Here is a 19,944-nt window from a genome sequence, read left to right on the forward strand (position 1 = left end):
TCTGAGACTGTTTTATAAGACAGAATTATATCAGCTAAGAAGATGCCTGTGCAATGTATTAAGGAACAGAGTGGACAACCGAAATATAAACTGGTTTAAATGGATGTCCAATATACTGCATTTTCCCATTTGATTTTAATTTTCTTTTTCCTTCTTCCTGTTCTTTTTCCATCTCCATGGAACAATTTTTCCCTCTGCTTAATCTGTATCACATTTTTCTCTCTAATTCACTGGCCTCACTTTTCCTACTCACTGCTTGTATTTTTCCAGTGTCTCTCTTAGTAAGAATAATTAAGGTTGGATCAGATCTTTGAACCTGTTATCTGAAGCAGTATTGAATTCAAGTTTTTACCAGTGAACAAAAGCACTGCCTTCTTTTTCTTGCCAACAGACTCACTCACAAAATAAAGAAAAAAGGTTCAAAAGAGCACATCTACCAGGCAAAAATGCCATGGACATTAAACTGCTGCACTGCCCACAAAGTTTGGGTTCCTCCTGCTGCTGGCAAAGCAAATACAGTGATACCCAGCCACAGCACAAACTCCTTCTCCTCAAGCACTTCCAAACCCTCTGAAAGCCTGGAGATGCCATCACTGGCTCATAAGAAGCTGCTTGCTGGCCTGCAGGGCTGGAAGGCTGCAAAACCTTTCCCTGCCAGGTGTCACAACTCAGACCCAGAAACGTCTCTGCCGAACCAAGCTTTTGAGAGCGTGGTCCACACCACGCCTCTCCACGGTACTGCTGTGTGAGGCAACCCTGACGCCCAGCAGCTCACAGGCACTAAGCTTGGCTCCCTCATCTGAGGCTCAGGCCCCAGGTATAAAGCTTACTTTGTTCAGTTAAGTTATTCAGGGATTGCAAAGAGGAGATCTGAGCGAAATCCGAATTTGCCCTGGCATTTTCATAATTGCAGGAACCCGGCTTTTACAGCATTAAAACCATATGAATTTAAATAAACCCTACTTTTCCTTCATCCCAGTGAGTAACTGGACTTAGACCACAGCTGCCCTCGGGGATCCTGCTGGGTTTCCAGCCTGCAGTGTACCTCGTGCTGCTGGGAGTGTAAGGGAATCCAGTTTCCTCCTGTTTCACTCTACAATGAATCTGTCTTCTTAGATAAGCCTGCTACCAGGGTATAACTGTGGTTAAAGCCCCTCCCATAAACCAACTGCCCACCAAACCAGTAATGTTGCCTTGCTCCCTGTCACACTTTTCCTCACTTCATTTTCCAGGGCATGAAACTCACTAGTCAGAAGGGGAATAGCAGAACCAGAAATAAATCCCATATATCTTACATTTTTCCTCTGGGCTAGCACTGACAGTGTTGTGCGTTTGTGTTTCCACAAAATTTTAAAGACATTTCTTTTTCTTTATGGTAACTCACTGGGTGACAAAATTTTGTACATTTTATGGATTTTACGTAACTCTGCTAAGAGGAACAGCAGATTTGCAATTTTCGGGGCTTTAGATACTGCTAGATGTGTAGGTCATTCAAATACATACTAATTCCAACCTAGGGCTGCAGTGTTTTAGGAGGTTTGTTCTGGCTTTTAGATGGTAAGTGATCTCTTCAACACATCTGCATATCCCTGGGGCAGAGAGGCACCCATTAACACAGTGAGCAAAGCCCTTTCAGAGGTCCCATTTTCAACCCAAACCCAGCTTTTGAGAGGACTCTACGAAAGTTTCTCTCTGATGGGTGCACTGCAAGGAGCAGCACAGCTGGGTCTCTCCTGCTTCCATCACCTCAGCAGTAGGGAAAAGTCTTTGCTCCTGACCCCGGTGTCTCTAAATCCCAGGTCCAACCTCCCTGCAGGGTCAGTGCTGGCTCTACCAGGCTAGGGAGCAATTCCATTTGCTCTGAAGATGGAAACAGTCCCACTTTGTCAGCTGAGGAGTCTGAATGTGGAGCTGGCCACCACCTGCTCCATAGGGAAAAAACAATGGCTAAAGGAAAATCCCATGCATGCAGATTTGCCATTCAGGGAGCCCAGGTGCTTTACCACCCATCCATTGTTTGAGGAATCCAATCCACTCTGGGCATGAGCCCACTCAGCACGTTTTACAGTGCCTGCAACTGCAGTCAGCCTTGTGAGGTAACACAAACCACACTCCTCACCCACCCCAAACTGCAGGGTAAATGTGCTACTGGGCGTTGAATTTTCTCTGCCTGTTAAACCAGACAATTTATTTTTCAGCCGAGTGAACATAAAGAGTTTTGTAGAGCTGTGTTATAGTGCAGTTCAGGTTTAGAGGAATTACCTGAGGGTACTCAGTGCATTTTCCCATCTTATCTGTTTGATAAGAGCCAGATTCATGGCTTTATATCTTTTGTTTGCAATAGACAATATGCCGTGAGGAGTCATTGCTAAGGACTCCAAGAAGCCAATCTTCAGAACATCTGGCTAGTGAAAGCCCTGGACGTGGAAAATATAAATGTCAAGGCTCATATTTATAAATTGGAAGGGCCATGAGGACATCTGCTAACAAGCTCTCTTCCAGAGCCCGTTTGCTGTACATGGTTATTCACAGGCAGCAACAAACGTGGATGGATCACAGGCGTGGTCTGCCCTTCCTTTCCACCGCCAAAAGAACACACGCTCCAATAACACACAATGCTCTATTCTCACAACACAGAAATACAAGTGTTTGCAAACCTCACAGCAAAGCTCTTGCATACCAAACCACAGTGGGACACACTCTGGAACAGACTAAAAATAGCTGGAGAAAAAGCCTTACATTAACACAGAGGACAGTCAAACTCACTTAGCGTTAATCAGCGGAATAAGCACCCTTCTTTTTTGCCTTGGTCCACAAGAGACACTTTGTACTCTAAGTCTAGTCCTGAAGCCTCATTTTTATGACTGAGTAGTTGTGGATGGGAAACTCAAGACTTTAAACAGAATCTAACCTTTTTGACCATGGCAGCTTAACACTAACATTAAAACAAGCCATAGGTAAAATAAATGTGCTTCTACGTTTATCAGCACAGTCACCTTTTCTCCACCTTAGTGCACTTCTGCCACTAAGTGCACTTCTGATGTTTGAGAAATAAAAAATTGATCCAAAGCATAAGCATAAATAATGGCTTTTCTAATGACTTATCACTGCAGGTGTCTAGACCATGGCTCACTCCAAGAGAGCCCTTGGCACTGGCCACCATCACAGATGCCCACAAGGCTGCCAAGTTGTCAAGAGAAGGAAAAGCATCAGCAGAAAGAGCTTGGACTCCTTTACTGTGTTCATGAATTCAGCAAAGAATAAATGCATTTAATACTGTCTTGTCCACTCTGCAGTGTTCTTGGACGCACATATATCTGTGTGAAAATGGCAGGAAGAGCAAAGATGATGGAATAACATGGAGGAGATGTACCTCCTGATTAAAAAAATGCCTAGGATGCCTAACTCTGCCTCCTCCTCACTGCAGTCTGCGTTAATGCCAGGTGACAAGGACATGCTAGACACAAGTGAGACACATCCCCCTCTCAGAGAGGATCTGCTGAAGGCTGCAGGCTCCAAAACCCCACACTTTCACCGGTAGGGACTGACTGCAAAGCAAAGTGCAGTGTTTGTATGATCACAGCCTCCTGCAAAGTGAGCTCAGAGAGGTGGAACTGTGTGCAGCAGATGGAGTTGCTGGAGGTTTCTTACTCCTTGCTCCAGGGCCCATACAAGCAAGTGCAGACAGAGTTTAAAAAGACAAGTAGGAAGAGTACTGGAGAAAGAGAAAATTTAAGCAGAAAATGGAGAATGATGGAACTGAAAAGTTAACAGGTTGTCCAAAATCAAGAGGAGTCCTGGCAGTGAATGAGGAAACAAGATAGTGCTGGCTCAAAACAGCAGAATAAGTGGGGATGTGCATCACAGAGGAAGAGATTATCAAAACTCAGCAGCTGCTGCTTCTTGAAACTGAATCCTAAGCAAACATTTTGTTTGTGCTGCATCAGACAGATCTTAGGCAGCTTAACAAATCTAGCAGTGGTAGTCCAGCCCAAGTCATAAATATATCAAGCTGTGACAGATATAAATAGATAGTATAGACTATCTTTACTCAACACATCCCAAATGAGAAATAGAAAACAAGAAAGAAAGAGAAAGCTCTTAATAGGCTCCATAAAACATCTTGCACTGTATTTTCAATCTTAATCAGTATTGAAGAGCAAGGAGCAGAAAATGCTCTTGGATATCCAATGCTGAAAAATACCTCACTGTTCAAAAATCCTAGCTTTTGTGTGCTCCAATTTTGTTACTTGCTCGCCTTCAGAAATATGGATTTAATATTCACAGTGGATTTAAATTTCACTAAAAAATACCTAATGCATTACCAATAAAGAATTTATTTTCATGAAACAAAACTGAAATTTATATACAGATTACGTCTCTATTTCCAAAAGACTTCTGCGTGCTTTATCTCTAATGATTTTACTTTCAGGTATTTATAGCTTTCATTAAAACAGGATTTTCCTACTGCTTTGTGTGAATAGTTCATACTGGTGGTGAGACACTTAAGCAACAGTGAAAGTAAATATGCAAGGCTTTTGCATGTTTTTTCTTTATCTGCACTTGTTTTATCACACAGTGGCAGCACATTATAGAGAACATCAGAACAAAGTAAAACATGTGGGTCTTTTCGTGTGTGTTTAGCAGGTGAAAGTGAGGCTGAACATCTTTTCAGCTCCATCTGGAGAATAACAAATTAACTCCTTGACTTTACAAGGGGCAAGAAGTTATCAGTCACAGCCAGCTGACAGGGAAGGTCTATTAGCATGGAGATGCTACAGGTTTGGACAGGAATGTCAGGACTTCCCATCGTTACTGCGATGCTGAACAACGATGGTGTGCTGAGCCCAGGTTTTGCAGCTTTAATTAATACGTCCTGTGCACTCTGACCAACCTGATAATCCAAGAAGCCTCAATAAAAACCATCTAGGGAGGGAGGATATGTCATCACTGTATCATATGTTACCTCTTAGGTATACTGCACTGAGTTATAAAGTTATATATTTTACTTTCACTGGAGGGCTTGTGTACCTGGGGCTGTGCAAAGGGCATGGAAAGAACTGCCAGCACCAGTGCTTGTTTAAAGGAGGCATTGAGCCATCTGCTCATCTTAAAGGAGTGTCAAATGGAAACAGTAAGAAACTAAGATGGGAAAAATGCAGAATTCCCCATGCTTTGCTCTCTGCTCAGGAGGAGCTGAGGATGTCTTCACAGAAGCAAGACTGCATGTTTGAGAGAAGGACCAACTGATGCACTGCTAAGCTGTTCAAAATGTCTTCTCTGGATAGTGTATATCCATCAGAGTGTATAAAAACTGGGCAAAGTAAGAGCAGAATTTAGGCCAGTTCAAGATATAAAGGTTCTGCTTGCACCAAAGAATCAGGAGGGAGCTTTTGTCTAGGAGGTGTTTTGAGACTACACAGTGTGACAGAAGGGTCTTGGACCCAAGCTGTCAAACCATGAGCTTTTTCTGATGACTGTAGATATTGGTATGCCATGCCCTGGAGCCTGGGGGCAGTCACTGGTAGAAACTGTGACCATGAAAGCTTCCTGAGAAGGAAAGAAATCCTTCCAGGAGAATGGTGAAGGAAATGGTAGAAAGAAGTGCTGGAGGAAATCCAAGGGGCCACAAAACACAGTTGAGCCCCAGACAAGCATCGAGGTGTGACAAGGCAGGGCTGGTGGGACTCCCAACACACCTATGCTCCTGCTGTTCCTGGCTGCTTGAGCAGTCCCTCAGTAAGACAGGCTCACTACCAGTCAGAGAGGTCCTGAAGCTGCATCCTCATCCTTGGTTGAACACAGGGCAAACAGATGCAAGTGGTGGCACTGCTTACTTGGCTGCATGGAGACAGGCTGGAGGAGGGAGTGATCCCCCTCCCCATGACCATCAGCAGGCAGGTACTCCCGAGCACAATCCTTACCAGGGAGGCGGAGGGGGAATTTAAACAAACAAGGCCCCAGTGATGGAAATTTCAAGCTCAAAGCTACCATATGGAGGGAAGTCATCTGACCACAATTTACCTGTTAGACTTCAAAGGTGTCTAGGTCTCCTTTAAATAAAAGCAGTCTTTTCTTTAATGAAGTTAAGTACTGTATTTCAGCACCATGTGTTGTGAAAAGGAAGCAATTTGGATTAATTTACTGAAATTTACCTTTCAGATGCAGTTAAGTGGAATTAAAAGTTTGTCTGAGTTGACAGAGTTCTGTTTTCCATCACTGCATTGTCTTGAAAGAAAGGATAACAGGCTAAGTGCTTAAATTCCATCCAAACTGATAAGGTTCACTCTATACAGGCACACTCAGTGTAGTTTATTACACATTGTCTCCCTTCATCCATCACTGGTATACATTTTTTCCCCCTACAAAACTGTTTCTTCCAAAATAAATTGATATTTGTAATGTTATTACATTCATCTGGGGTTGAATAGTCTGCACTGGGCTATCAGAGAACTGCCATTTCGAGTTATAGGGGGAATTAATTCAATTTCCCACTAATGGCAAATTTTGCAGGGCTGAGCTTACATCTGCAACAAGAATGTCTTTTTCTCTTCTTAGAACAATTATTTTCCTTTAATTTCTTTCCTATGCAAGTGAAGCACGTGTGTCCTTACTCTCTATCCAAACACCATCTTCACCCAGACCTCTTCCTTGGCAGTGGGAATGACTTTGCCCATTCCATTCCCTCTAATTCTTTCTTCCCATCACTGTACTTCTTTCCTTCTCATTCCCTAGCTGCTATTGCTCATTCCAAAACTCACCCTCCTGAAACACCCTCCCAGTTACTAACTCCCCCCTCCCTCCCTTTTCCCAGGAGCCTTGCCTTAGTGCTCAGGAGCTGTAACACTCCCTGACAGCGTGGGAGAGGTTCTCTGTTGTCTTGGGCTGGTTTTGTTTGTAGCCTCAAACTGTTTACTTTTTACAAAGGTGTGATCCTGATCTGTTCTTCACTGACCACTCTGAAATGTTACAGACATTTCTCTACTCTTTCCACTAACTGAGCATCTTGTCATGAGAAGCCAGCAAATGATCTGCAATTAATTATTTATATTACATGGGGAAGCTTAGCTAACAAAGTGTCAACAGGAACAATAACACAGTCTGTATGCCAAACTGCAGCCTTGCAGCCCAAGGGTTTTGCCTCCCCTCCCTGCTGCCCCAGCCGGCTTTTGGCTATGGGAGCTAACTAGGGTTTGAGTTTTGTCTAAGTTCAAATTGCTCCCAAGGACAGACTTCAGATCTGCACATTTCTGCAAAATCAAGTAGTTAAAGAAAAAAAAAAAATCTTGCTACTTGCAGATCTCCATTTAATTTTGATTCTTGACAAACAATTTCAACCAGAAACTGCAGTGAGGCAGGACTTTTTCAGTTTGTTTAGATTTTGGGGGAAGGAGGCAGAAGGGAGAGGAAACCACACATTTCATCAGCATTTTTTATTTTTTAATAGCCTTCAGTGTAGCTGATTACCCAGGAGATCAGCAAATCTTAGCTCTGTCAAAGACAGGGATAAAAGACAGAGCAGAAGCTTTCTCATCCTTCGCAGCGGTACTAACCCTCCAGCACACAAATCTAAACACTGTCCACTCAGTGGTGCCAACTCAAATGCCTCAGCTGTTAAGACAGAACAAAAAGAAAAGGACAATCTCCAAGGTATAACTGAAAATAAATACTAATAATGATGTGTGACATTAAATGATGACTCATTTTTCATGAGGCCATTTCAGATTGTAGCTATAACCTCGGATCAGACCCAAACGACTGTGAGAGCCGAAGTCTTTGTGGAACCATTAATTATGGATTTCCTGGCTTTTATAGGTTGGAGTCAGACCTTTGATGTTCCTTTAAGATTGTTCTCCTGTGTTCATTTCCTTTGTTTCTCTGTTGGTAGCTTAAAAAAACACCCTAAGATTTCCATGGAAGCCTATGAGATCTCCTAGAAATGCATAGTCCATAAAAGCCCTGCAATTCATGGCTCATAAAGTCCTCTAATCCATGGTCAATAAAGCTTTGGAAAAGGGCTGTATGAACCACAGTCATTTCACAGTTCAATGAGGTTCATACAAGAATCAATAACCTGGTTTAAATTCGCCTGGATTTGTCCTCCACCTGTATATTTCTCTTTGACTTTTCAGGTTGAAAAGCAGCTCAAACAGCTGAATTCTGGAGACCTCGCATGGAAACAATGAGCTTTATGCAGCTTTCACCCCAAAGCCCTAACAAAGACCTAAATCCCCCAACCTTGTCTCAAAGGTGACCAAGGCAAGTTTCAGGTGACAACTGGTGGGTTAGGAAACTCAACCTGGAAGAAGAACCATTTGGAAATATGAGGTCATAGCTCAAGGTAATACCATACACAGAGACCTCAGTCCCTACAGAACACAGGGAACTCCAACTGAAGTATATGTAAATGCACAATGGATCTATGGGACAGGCTAGGGTGAGAACTTCCTAGTGCACTGATTATCCCCCAAAAATGAACACTAAGTCTCACTGTTCAGACATTACTGTGGCAACGCAGTAGAAGTCCACGTTTCTCTCCTGCACAGGTAACACTCCAATGCCTGTATTATCAGCCATCCTGCCTGTTTCCTCCCAAGAATGGCCACAGTACAAAGTCTGGTGACAGACACACATTTCTGCCCTTTTCTTGCCGATCAGAAAGGAACCAGTTAGAGAGAGCTCACTGTTTATTGCTTTGTGCAGGGTCCAGTTTGCAATTAATGCTGATGAAACCCAACTGCCAAAAGCACAATATGCAGCAGCTGGTTTATGAAAGTTGAGACCCCGTCCAATTTATGGGGAAACCAGAGCTGGTTGTGAGTCTCTGATTTAGCTGAACAGTTTGTATTTTTTTGTTTTGTTTCCAGGAAAACACCAGAAGTTACTCCAGAACTTTAGAAGCGCTAAAACCATCTGAAAGCACTAAGGCAGGCTTCCCTTCTCCCAGCCTTTCCTCATTTCTAGGGCTGTGATCTCCCACTAATATCTCCCTGGGATCTTTCAGCAAGGCAGGCGACACACAGTGTTTGGTTCCTCACCAGCGTGGTGGGAGCGGAAACTTATATTTCCTTATCCCAATCTCCGTCCTTATGAAATCGAAGTAGAGGGATAAAAGGTTTGATTCAGATGAAATCTCACAGGAGCCCAGAACACGTAATTTAACTCTAACCTTCAGAAATACCTTTTAAATAATTTTCCTAGGAACAGTTTTTAATAAAACCAGCAAAAGGCACAAGAGTGCACAAGCACCACTTTAGGCCCCAACTGCACATTTCCACTGCCATATCCCACCCAATATCCAATATCCTTTCTGGATAGATAGATATGGGGGCAGGAGGATTGTGCCTAACTGCCAGGCTCCCACCAGATCTATTTAAACATCTCACTTTTATGACACATATGGTGATCTGGACCAGACACCTTTATGAAATGCTGGGACACCACGAGACACCACAAGTCAGCAGCTCCTGGGCAGAAGAAGGATAGAAAAGTCCCTTGTCTTTGAGGTAATCCACTACATTGCTCCAAATGCCTCTTAGTTCATGCTTAAACATCCTCTGTGGAGAGGATCCAACCACTCAACACACTTTGAAAAGAAAACACATGAATCCCTCTTACAAGGCTGGCACTGACCTCAGAAACAGCCTTATTACACTAAGATTAATATGCACCACCTTAATAACAGCCCTTACATCATTCACCCTGAGAATACAATAAACTACAAAAAATGAGGCAACTATTCCATTAAAAGGAATGAATAAAAATAATTTTACAAAAATCTGAAAACATAAGTATGTGAAGCTTTTTCCTTAGCAAAGGGGGAAACCTCTGAGAGACTTGCAAGAAATTAAGGTGCTATGAACGTGGGAATAAGTAATGCCCAAAGACAATCATTACATGTGTAGGTGAGCAGCCAGTTCCCAAAAGATTACTTAATTCCTTTTACTTGTTAGAAGATCTATAAATATTGTGGCTGTTTATCTGCCCATGACTTGGCCTGGATAAAGGCACTAAGAGCTTTTCCAGTTTTAGAGGTGGGAGAATTAATTGCTCAGGAATCCTTAAAGCACACTTTGAGAAGCCCTGGTCAAACATGAAGGCTCTTATTCAAACACAGAATAGGAGTTTTTAACCTCAAAGAGCAGAATAGCCATGGAAATGTGCCTACCTCCATTCTCTGTCCACATAGAGGCCTTAGTTAAGTACTTCATTTTGCCTCAGTTTGCTGTTTTCAATGCAGTCTGGGATGTTAAAACATTTCAGCCTCAGAATACAGTTAAGAAGGTTGAAAGGCAGATATCTCAGAATCTTAAAAACTCCCGGGAATATTCGGCATGGTTGGAAAATGAGTGAGCCTTTGGGTTGAAAACTGACACTGAAGATTGGAAAATAATTATTGGAAGAAAAAGGGCAAACACAGAATATATTCTATTGGGGTTTTTTCCCTGTTTTTACTCTGACAAGTCTTTATTTCAGTATATTTTAAATATTCCAAGCCTTAGCTTTTTTCTCTTTACTTTTAGATCAAACGTGCCTATGAGTTTTCCTCCTAGTTCTTCGTTAGGCTCCAAAAAAATCATCTCACTCCCTGTCTCTCCTGTTTAGCCTTTCTCCAACCCTCCTTATGGTCTAATCAACAAGAGCTGGGATCTGTAAAGAGCCACTACTTAGGAGCCATCAGGAAGAGGACAGGGACCAAAACAGTTATGACTCACCTGTCTTCTATCCGAACCCAGAGGTCATTGAACTGCCTCTGGCGATGGTGTTTGTGCTGCTTCTTGTGCCATTTCTTCTGCCTGCCAAACTCTTCCAGCTGGCTGATGCTGTCTGGCAACAAGAGGTGAGGAGACAGGCTGTCTTCTTCATCCATGTGCAGGGGCTTCAGGGAAGGAGAGGTCAGTGGGACCTGCTCAGACAGAGGGACAGCAGGCAGGGCTGTCACTGAGGAGCCTTCCAAGGCTGGGCTTGTCTTTGTCGTCCTTGAACTGCAAAACACAACATTTAAATATTTGATGAATAAGGGAGGAATCAAGCCAAAAAAGAGTGAAAGCAGAGGACTACACTGTTTGGTGTGTGCTCCTAATGGCTGAGAAGGTGCACAGGGAGGAAGGCTTTTGCTCTGGGTCTGCAACTAAAGACAGCAGTCGCATTTCCTAGGAAGCTTTGAAGTAAACACTAAAGTGAATAAAGGAGAAAAGGCAGTGGATATACTATTGCTGTTTTCTGGCACTTCAATTACTTTTAGAGGCTTTAGAGTCAGTGGTAAGGGTCAGTGTCTCCTCCCCTGCTGGGCTGAAGGTCAAACGACAAAACTCGAAGCAGGCAAATGACTCTCAATTATGTCTGGCAAAATTACTCTCTCTGAAGAAAACAGATACATTAAGAGAAGCTGATCTTAATTTCATGAGATAGCACTAGTTATCTCATTATTTCTCCCGTCTTTCTTTTTTCTGTCCAACTTTGGATATCATCTGTGGAAAACAAGTCATTGTTTTGACTACGAGAAGAATTATGCTTGCTCATCCGAGTCAGGATTGGTGACAAGGAAGCCCAGCCTGATGACAGAAGCATGGATGCTGGGCTGCTGGGATGGGATACGTGAGACCTGAACTCCAGCAGGTAATGTAGAAAAAAGGGGGTAAATGACCTGTCCAAAGACTCCTTGAAACAATAACTGCCAGAGGTCCTCACTTCTGTTTGAAATACTACCACGTCTTGTATATGACTGGAATGATGCAGAAAAAGACCTTTTGTTTTCATCTTCTAGTGTTCCACTGATTTTAGAAAAAAGTCAATACAAACTCCTTTGGTATGCAGCCATGTGAACTTACTGTGAGCTAAGATATCTGAAACAAAAATCTAATAAACCAGGACTGACACAAAGTTATTTCCCCACCCCCCCAACTTCAGTAGAAGTTCATATTCGGTCTTAATTGCAAGAGAGGAACTTTTCCTGTCCCTGGGATGGGCCAGTGAGTTATAGGTACAGAAAATAGGAGAGAATTAACAGGCAATATGAAGCTGTGGTCTGCAAAACTATTTCTATTACATGGATGCTATGACTTTTATGACAGAAACAATTAAAGCCACGTGAAAAATTTTGCCTCCTGAGTGAAACCAGTAAGACATTTTAATGAAAAAGTAATAAAAAATCCTAAACTTCATTGGTGACAATGTACAAAATGTGCCGCAAGTGAAACCACATGTTTCATTTATGGAACATTTTGTTCTCTTCCAAAAAAGTCACATCTACTACTAATGGAAGCTTTTTTTTTCTTTCTGATTTTTTTGAAGTCTGTTACAATACCAGTCAAGATGGTCATCTCTGCTTCCAGTGCATTGTGTTTCATCTAAAGGTCCTTCCAATAACTACTGATAACCATTGCTACTATGAGACTCCCTGGCAAAAACTACAGTAACTTTGCCACTTGCAGCCAACATTCATGTGGTTCTTCAGAGATCATCACAAAACAGATACAGAAAAGGACACTTGTTTAAACTAATTCTGAAATTCTCCATGGTTGATTTCATTAATAAAAGACATAAGAAAATCCGTTTGTTTTTTTTTTTCCTCTTTTCCCAAGCATTCAGACTATGCTCTATTTTATATCCTACTGGCTCTGAACTTTTTTTCCCCATTTAGACTTTCATCCATGTTTCATGTTGAGTTGGAGTTTTCATCAATTTTCTTTGAGAGCTCTTGGTGCTCTCTGTTGCCAAGATTTCTGTTCCCACTGACTTTCTTCTCCTTTGCCACCAAAACTGTGCCCCAAATTTCCCGAGATGCTGAAGGTAGGAGCAGCCCTTACATCTGCCAGCTCAAGGCTGAGGCTGCTGTTTGATTCCTTGAGTGGTCTTAGAGACATCTGAACACCTACTTTCCACCTCTTAACACCTACTATTTTGTTACACTTGTTTACCTTGCTCTGAGCTCCCAGTAAACTGGAACCAGTAGAGAGGTGTTTTTATGGGTTGAGATTTTAGAAACCACTTAAGAGACTGGCAGCTCCCTTCTTATTAAAATTAATGAGTTGGGCATCAAAATCCCAGTGGTGGCTTTGAAAGTTTCTAGCTTAATTGTTTCCACTACCATCCCATGAGCCACAGGTTGTAAACTCGATATTTCAGAACATTCTTTGGGAAGAGAATAAATAAACACTGAAGGAACATTAAAATGTTGTAACCTAAAGAGGGTTATAAACTAACCACTTGCACTTCAGAGTTGACTCAGGGGGAATAGCTCCACTGTGGCAACTGCATATTTCATTTGGTGGATGTTTGTTCCATTATTCCTGTACTGGTAATAACTGCACCAAGACCTAAGAGGGACTGTTGAAGGCTGTAGGGTGATGCATGCTTGCTCCTTTCAAAACAAAATGAAAGTGCTCTTTAAACTGATCTCATAAATAGTTACAATAATTACATTATATTATGATATAAAAATAACGATTGTGTTACATAAATGTAAACAAAAATATTATAAAATGCAATTATCTAATTATTAACCTGGTTGTTTCAAAATCCGATTGCCATCCTACAGACATTCAACCAGAAGTAAAATCAAAACAAAATATGGATATTTGATCCAAAATGCACTGTAAGAACATTTAAAGATTTTATTTTAAAGTAAGACAGATTTCCCAAAAGAAGATAACTTTCCCATCGATTTCAGCAAAATGTTATTAATACAAAGGGCTTGAATCTATCAATATTCTGGATTTTTTCCTAAAAAATAAAGACAAAACCCTGCCATCTGCAAAGGATACCTGAACAATCAATCTCCCCATTAAGTGAAGCTTTACTGTTAGGTTCAACTGCTCGTTTCATGGACTATTTCGTGCCTTTCCCCTGGTCTTGGTCTCCATGCACTCTGTTAGCACAGCTGCACTGTATGAAACCATGGGGATATAATGGACTTTTTTTTTCCATTCCTTCACTATTGCTGAGACAGCTTTTCAAGATACACAGCTATTTTTAAAGCCAGAGAAAAAAAAAGCAAGGCTAGTTTTCAGTTTGTGAGGCCACAGTGCCTTTTCTGAAGAAAGAGTGAGAAAGTACCACCCAAATATCTTGGTCCACACAAAGATCTCTGAGATTTTTCATGAATAACTTGATACAATTCCAGGCTTAGAGGTTCCACCCATTTTTAAATGTATCATTCCCACACAGGGTGGTCTTGGAGAAACTAAAATTATTTCAGGCCCTTAGGTGGGTTTTTCTCATCTCTGACCTTAATTTCCTTCCCTGGGATGTGCAGTTCTGCAAAACAAGTTCTCTAAAACAACAAAGTCCAAATAAGAAGCCTTTGGAGTCTCAGCAAATATCCTACGTGGCTTGGTCCTAAGGTACAGAAAACAGTGAAAACAGGAAAACATTTGTTCTTGCTAGCTCTTGAAAACACTTTATCCACAGACAAAGACCTCTGTGGTTTTCTTTCACTTCTGGTGAAATTTGCCATCCTTTTCTAATTCTTTTCAAGAATTAAAAGAACAAAACAAAACATGCAAGTTGTTTGGGCTGAGCTGGATGCTCCATTAGGCTGTCTCAGCATTTCTGTTTTTGCCTTGTGGTCTCCAGTGTTGCTCTGTGCTGGCACTGAGAGTTGAAAATTGACTCATTGTTGAGATTTGCTAGGGCTGATCTGGTCAGAAAAATTACATTAACATCATGAAGTCCTGCAATATCTTCATAATTATCAGGCTTAAAAGTGTTCACTTTCATTCAACTCCAACCCCAAGCCCCCAAGCTGTGCCTTTCTCCCTGCCCAGGCAAGCACATTCCTACTCCTCACATCAGATTCCTCAGCTCAAGAGGGCTGTGACCACCTCTGGGCTTCAAAACCCCTCTGCAGGGCAAATCAGAGCACCACATTTCCTTCCTGCTCTGAACAGCCCTTATGAACAGCCCACCTTTCCCACCAACAGAGGGTCTGTGGGGTTCACACTGCACCTTGCACCCCACCTTGCCCCCACCAACAGGGATTTTCCCAACCACTGATTCATGGACAATTGTTTCAGGGAAGCATCAGGAAGGGCAAGTGTGAGTCCCATCAAGCTTCCCCTGGGCTTCCACAGGGCCAAGGACTTGCCCTTGCTTTAGCTCCTGAGAAGACATTCCTTTGCTGATGACACACATCTTCCACACAACTAAACCATCCATCTATTTTTTTTACAGTGATCTTGCGGTAACATTTCTGTTCCCTCAGATATGTGCAGAATCTTCTAAAATCCAAGCCTGCCAATTTGTTATTTGCATCCTGACTTCGTAGCGGGAGCGATGGAAAAGTTTTGCTCAGGAGACTGCCATGCTTTGCAGGGGCTTCCAAGCACAGCAACGTCGCTGAGGTTTTCTTGCTCCAGTTCTCAGAACTGTCAGACGAGGGGAGATTCTGTTTCATCCAGAGAGAAGCTGCGGTGATAGCGAGGAATGCGTGATGTGGCAGCTTCATCCTTATGCCACCGTTCCTGGGATGCGCCCGGATGACAGCCAGACAGTAAGTTAAAAGCGTTTTATTATGGATGGATTCTCATAAATTCCAGTTGGGGTGTCTTTGTCAGGGCAGGAATTCGTCAGCCCCTCGCACGCATCCCTGCTCCCCTCACCACAGGCCACAGAGACATCTGCTTCTGGCTTTTCTTTCCTTACACATCTCTCAGAGAGTCATGCACACCCACAAGATGGGCACCAGAATGTCCTGTCCCATGAGGAGTTTTACTTTTTTTTTTTTTGGTCTCTTCCACGCCAGGATGAAACTCGGATTTTCAAAGCTCTTGGGAGAGCAGCAAACAAAAGAAAACAGAAAAGCAGGCAGAAATCCTAACCCAGCCCAGCACGGTTTGTAAGGCCTCTTACTAGTGATGGGAAGTAGGGATTGAGACCACGGGCTCTCACATAACCAGGTGACACCAGTGCATGCCACCAAAGAGATAATCTCCTTCAAGATGAAAGCATGTATATATTCTCCTGCAAAAGAGAGTAACTCCAAAGAAGAGATCGGAGAACTGTCTGAGCTGCTTCAGGTTAAGTGCTGTAAATAACTGAGGGCGAATTTGGGCTCGAGAGACAGCAAAAGAGAATACCTGCAAAATCCCTGATTATTCACTTGCCAAATCAGCCTAATTATGATGAGGTTATTATATTTAGGATGTAGTTGGCTTTCCAGCATTTGGAAACAAAGTTGTTTTTTCATTTTTTTGCACCATAGTCAACTACATCTCATGAGCAGCTAAATTAGGTTAAGTAGTTAAATTAGATTACAGTCCACCCCAAACTTGGATGGTATCTCTGTACTCAGAATCCATGTCAGACTATTTCTCTGGGAAAAATCACTGTAGCTCAAGAACTGTAGCCTTAGTCTGAAAGTGAATTTAGTCCTCAGTATACACATGTATTTGTGCAAACCCTCAAATCTGCGTGTAAATGAAGTGAAAAGCTTGTGAAGATATTCCCATGGATGGTCATGTTTTCCTTCCCAGTTTGAGAAACTTTAAAATAAGAGAAACAAACAAAACTTTTGTTATTTATTCCATTTCATTAAAAGTGGAGCTGGGCTAGGGCACAGCAGAAGAAATACAAGTGTTCTGCAGCTCGAGGGGGGCAGCTGAAACATTTGTAACGTGTCATTTCCACATTTTCATGTGAATTCTTTTATTTCAGAAAACTGAAAATGTTTCATTTCAGCATTTTCTGAACAAAGCTTTTAATTTTTCTTTTTAGTCTTCTGCTTTCAAAGGCTTAAATGCTACAAAGCGCCCTTTTTTGTTCAGAAATTGATCTCAATTATAAAGAAAAACCCAACTAATACATAAAAATGACAAAACCCAACAAAACCCAATTCCTGCTTTCAAAAATATCCTCAAAATGTTCCATTTCAAATTGCTCTGAACTTATTTCCCCTTCTCAAGTGTTTGATTCAGTTCTTGAACTGAATAATCCTTTGTTTATGCATCTGTCATGAAAACTCTGTAATCTGCACACTCCAGAGGATGGGCTGTGCCCCCAGAGGAAGGATGGGTCGACCCCCCAGTCTTGCTTCCATTTCCCACATTAATAGCAAATAAGAACCTTGTGGACCACAAAGCCTCATCTCAGGCTCTGTTCCCTAAATCTCCACTGTCTTATTATCACCACACCAATTCAGTCCTAAGTTATTTCTGCCTGGGTAGTTTGGCTTTACCTCTGGATTGGAAATCCTGACTTTTGTCCAAATTTGCCAAGGATGAATCTGCAGTGATGGTATTACATGACAAAATAACATTTTAGGCTTGCATTTTTTATGGAACTGGAATATTTTCAGGCTTTATTCCACACTTTTTTTGGTCTGTTATTGCTTGAAAACCATTATTAACATGAGTAAATATATTGCTCTTTCCTTTTAATTACTTTTTAATAAACACACTATATTGCTTCAATAAAGAACAATGATGGACTTATTACTGGGTAATGTAATCTCTTTTCTCTTTCTAAACACTCTGATCTTTCTATGTTTCTTTGAGATGATGCCATATTAATTACACACAGCAGATTTTTCCTAAAAAATTGGATGGAATTATCTTCCATCATTCAACAGGTTCTGAAAAGCATAAAATTCTTACCCATTCTGGCCCAATCTGCAACACGAAGTTTCTTCGGGTCTAACTGTGACATTTCCAAAGTTTTGGTTTGGGCTTCAGTTGTGGGCCAGCTGTGATTCTACAGCATATTTACAGTGGTTTGGGCAGTGTCTCAGAACAAATGCCACCATCTCATCTCAGCAGTTACAATCTCAGACCCCAGGGACTGGAGAACAAGTCAAGGACTGAACAAATCCTTCTTTTCTTCTCTAGCTGCCACAACCAAAGTAGACATACTCACTAAAACTTGTCTGTGTCCTACTTCCATTTTTAATCCATGGAACTCCTGATGCCTATGGCCTATGGTTGTCTGCTCCTCTCTGGGACACAGCTGCACAGCCATGCATAAAGGCAGGTTTGCTAACTCAATTGCAAAACTATTCTCATCTCATTTTCTTATTCCCAAACCATTCCTGACTTTGGTTTAAGCACAGAAAAGAAAGCGAGGATGAATTTGTTTCATTCCAGTAGCTGTCATCCAGACAGTTTTCAAGATTCAGAAGCTGACTGACAATAAAACCCCAAACTGGCTGCTTGATTTGATCCCTCAGTAGAATTACAGCTAATACACAACTGTGGTCTGTATCTTGCTCATTTGCAATCCAAACTGAGTTCTGCTTCCAGATTGTTTCCACTGGGAAATGAGTTTCCCTTCTCTGCTGGATCCTCCAGAGAGAAGATACATCTACAGGAGTGCATATTTTCCATTACATCTTAAAAATAAAAACTCTCCACAGAGACATCAACTGAGCAAGGCACAAAATGCCTCGCTTGAAGGACTACAACATTTTCACTGACTTCAGACTTAAACCAAGGGCAGATTATTCAGCATTTGCCTGGTGCTGCTTCCTGCACTTCTGTCTGATCCTCTGGAAGTTGAGTCCCGGTAGTCATGAGATACTGGGCAGGTCACAAATCTGTACAAGCACAGCAACTTGCCTTCCTGAAGTACCTTGTTCAGCCAAGGCTCTTACAATTGCAAGAGGGCAGATAATGAAGGCTCATAAGTAGCTGCTATCACTGGAAGGAGAGAGACATGGACCACTTGAACTGAGCAGCAGGAAGAAGTGTGGAACCAAAGAGCCGTGAGCAGACCACGTCTGCAAGAGATCCCACATCTCTGTGATACTGAATCCAGTATTCCTCTCTGTAGCCAACACCGTAGAACACCTGATCTGCCCAGCCATTGATGCTGCTGAGCTATAAAAGGGAACACAGAGCCACTCTGCCTTTCTCCAAAATACTGTTATAGCCCATTGGCATTGTCTTTATCACAGGGCCTGAGTGTTTCCAAGAAAGAACAAAACAGTTGTCAGAAACCCTATTCAGGCAACACTTCAGCCTGTCTGTGGGCATTTTTACTGGCTGGTAATGGACAGAGCCCTCAAAATGTGATGAAGGCAGAAGAGTCCTCCCTCCAAACTCCACTTGCTTTAATGTCTAATGCTGTTATGTCTACTCTAATGCTACCAGACTTCACATAAGGTCTCTCTATGTATTAGCCTTTTTTCACCCAGGTTCCCTCTCTGTATGAACTCATGCTGATGAAATGTCTTATATCAAATGGTTATTTATATCTGACAAATTCAACCTTCACTAAAATACTTCATTAACAAAGCATGAACATTGCTGCTGAAACCTAAAGGAAGAAAAGAAAGTTTGATATTCTCTTTTTTTGGTTGCTAATTGAAATTTAGGAGATTTGACCTTGAACTACAGCTTGAATATCCAGGAGGCATCTGAGGCCACAGGAAGAACTGATGTTTTTAATGAACTCAGTCAAATCTCACTGACTAGTTACAAAGAACAGGTTCCTGGTCTTCTCCCCTTAACACAGGAAAACTTGCACTGACTCCTAGAAAATATCTCTCCTTCATTGCAATGTCTATGATTATTTTCATTGGTACATTTAAGAAGCCTAGAGTGAAATTATGGATTCATTAGAGAGCTCGATCTCAGCAAGCTGACAGCCCAAGGGTATGACATGATGACTGACAGATACAGGCAGAGTGTCCTGAGGATACAATGACACAGCACTCAACAGTACAAAGGTGACAGCCCTGCAGCCTCCTCCCCTGAACTCATCTACAGACCTCATTGCACAGGAGCTCTGGGGGCTCATCTGCTCCAAGGAGTCACCAGCACAGCTGAAAATGCAGGTGGAGGAGGGTCTGTAAGAAGGCAGAGCTTCCCTCCTGCTGCATCTAACTGGATAGCACTGGTCACCAGGAGCTGTGGGGTACTTAGGTCCCCTTCTAACAGCCTCCGCTGAGAGAAGAGGGCAGAGAGTGATGGGTCTTTGGAGCAATTCTGGTGGCAGTCATCTTCTAGT

General features: G+C 42.1%; 1 protein-coding gene across 1 annotated transcript in view; it reads right to left on the reverse strand.

Moving 5' to 3' along the window:
• TRABD2B (TraB domain containing 2B) overlaps positions 1-19,944 on the reverse strand; it is a 274,824-nt gene that overhangs the window by 14,013 nt on the left and 240,867 nt on the right. The window contains exon 6 of the mRNA XM_050307303.1: positions 10,716-10,985. Within this exon, the coding sequence (XP_050163260.1) occupies positions 10,716-10,985 (270 nt within the window). The remainder of the gene's footprint in view (positions 1-10,715; positions 10,986-19,944) is intronic.

Source organism: Myiozetetes cayanensis, unplaced genomic scaffold (genome assembly GCF_022539395.1).
Source record: "Myiozetetes cayanensis isolate MyiCay16 unplaced genomic scaffold, myiCay2020 scf12, whole genome shotgun sequence".
In the NCBI taxonomy this organism is placed as follows: domain Eukaryota; kingdom Metazoa; phylum Chordata; class Aves; order Passeriformes; family Tyrannidae; genus Myiozetetes; species Myiozetetes cayanensis.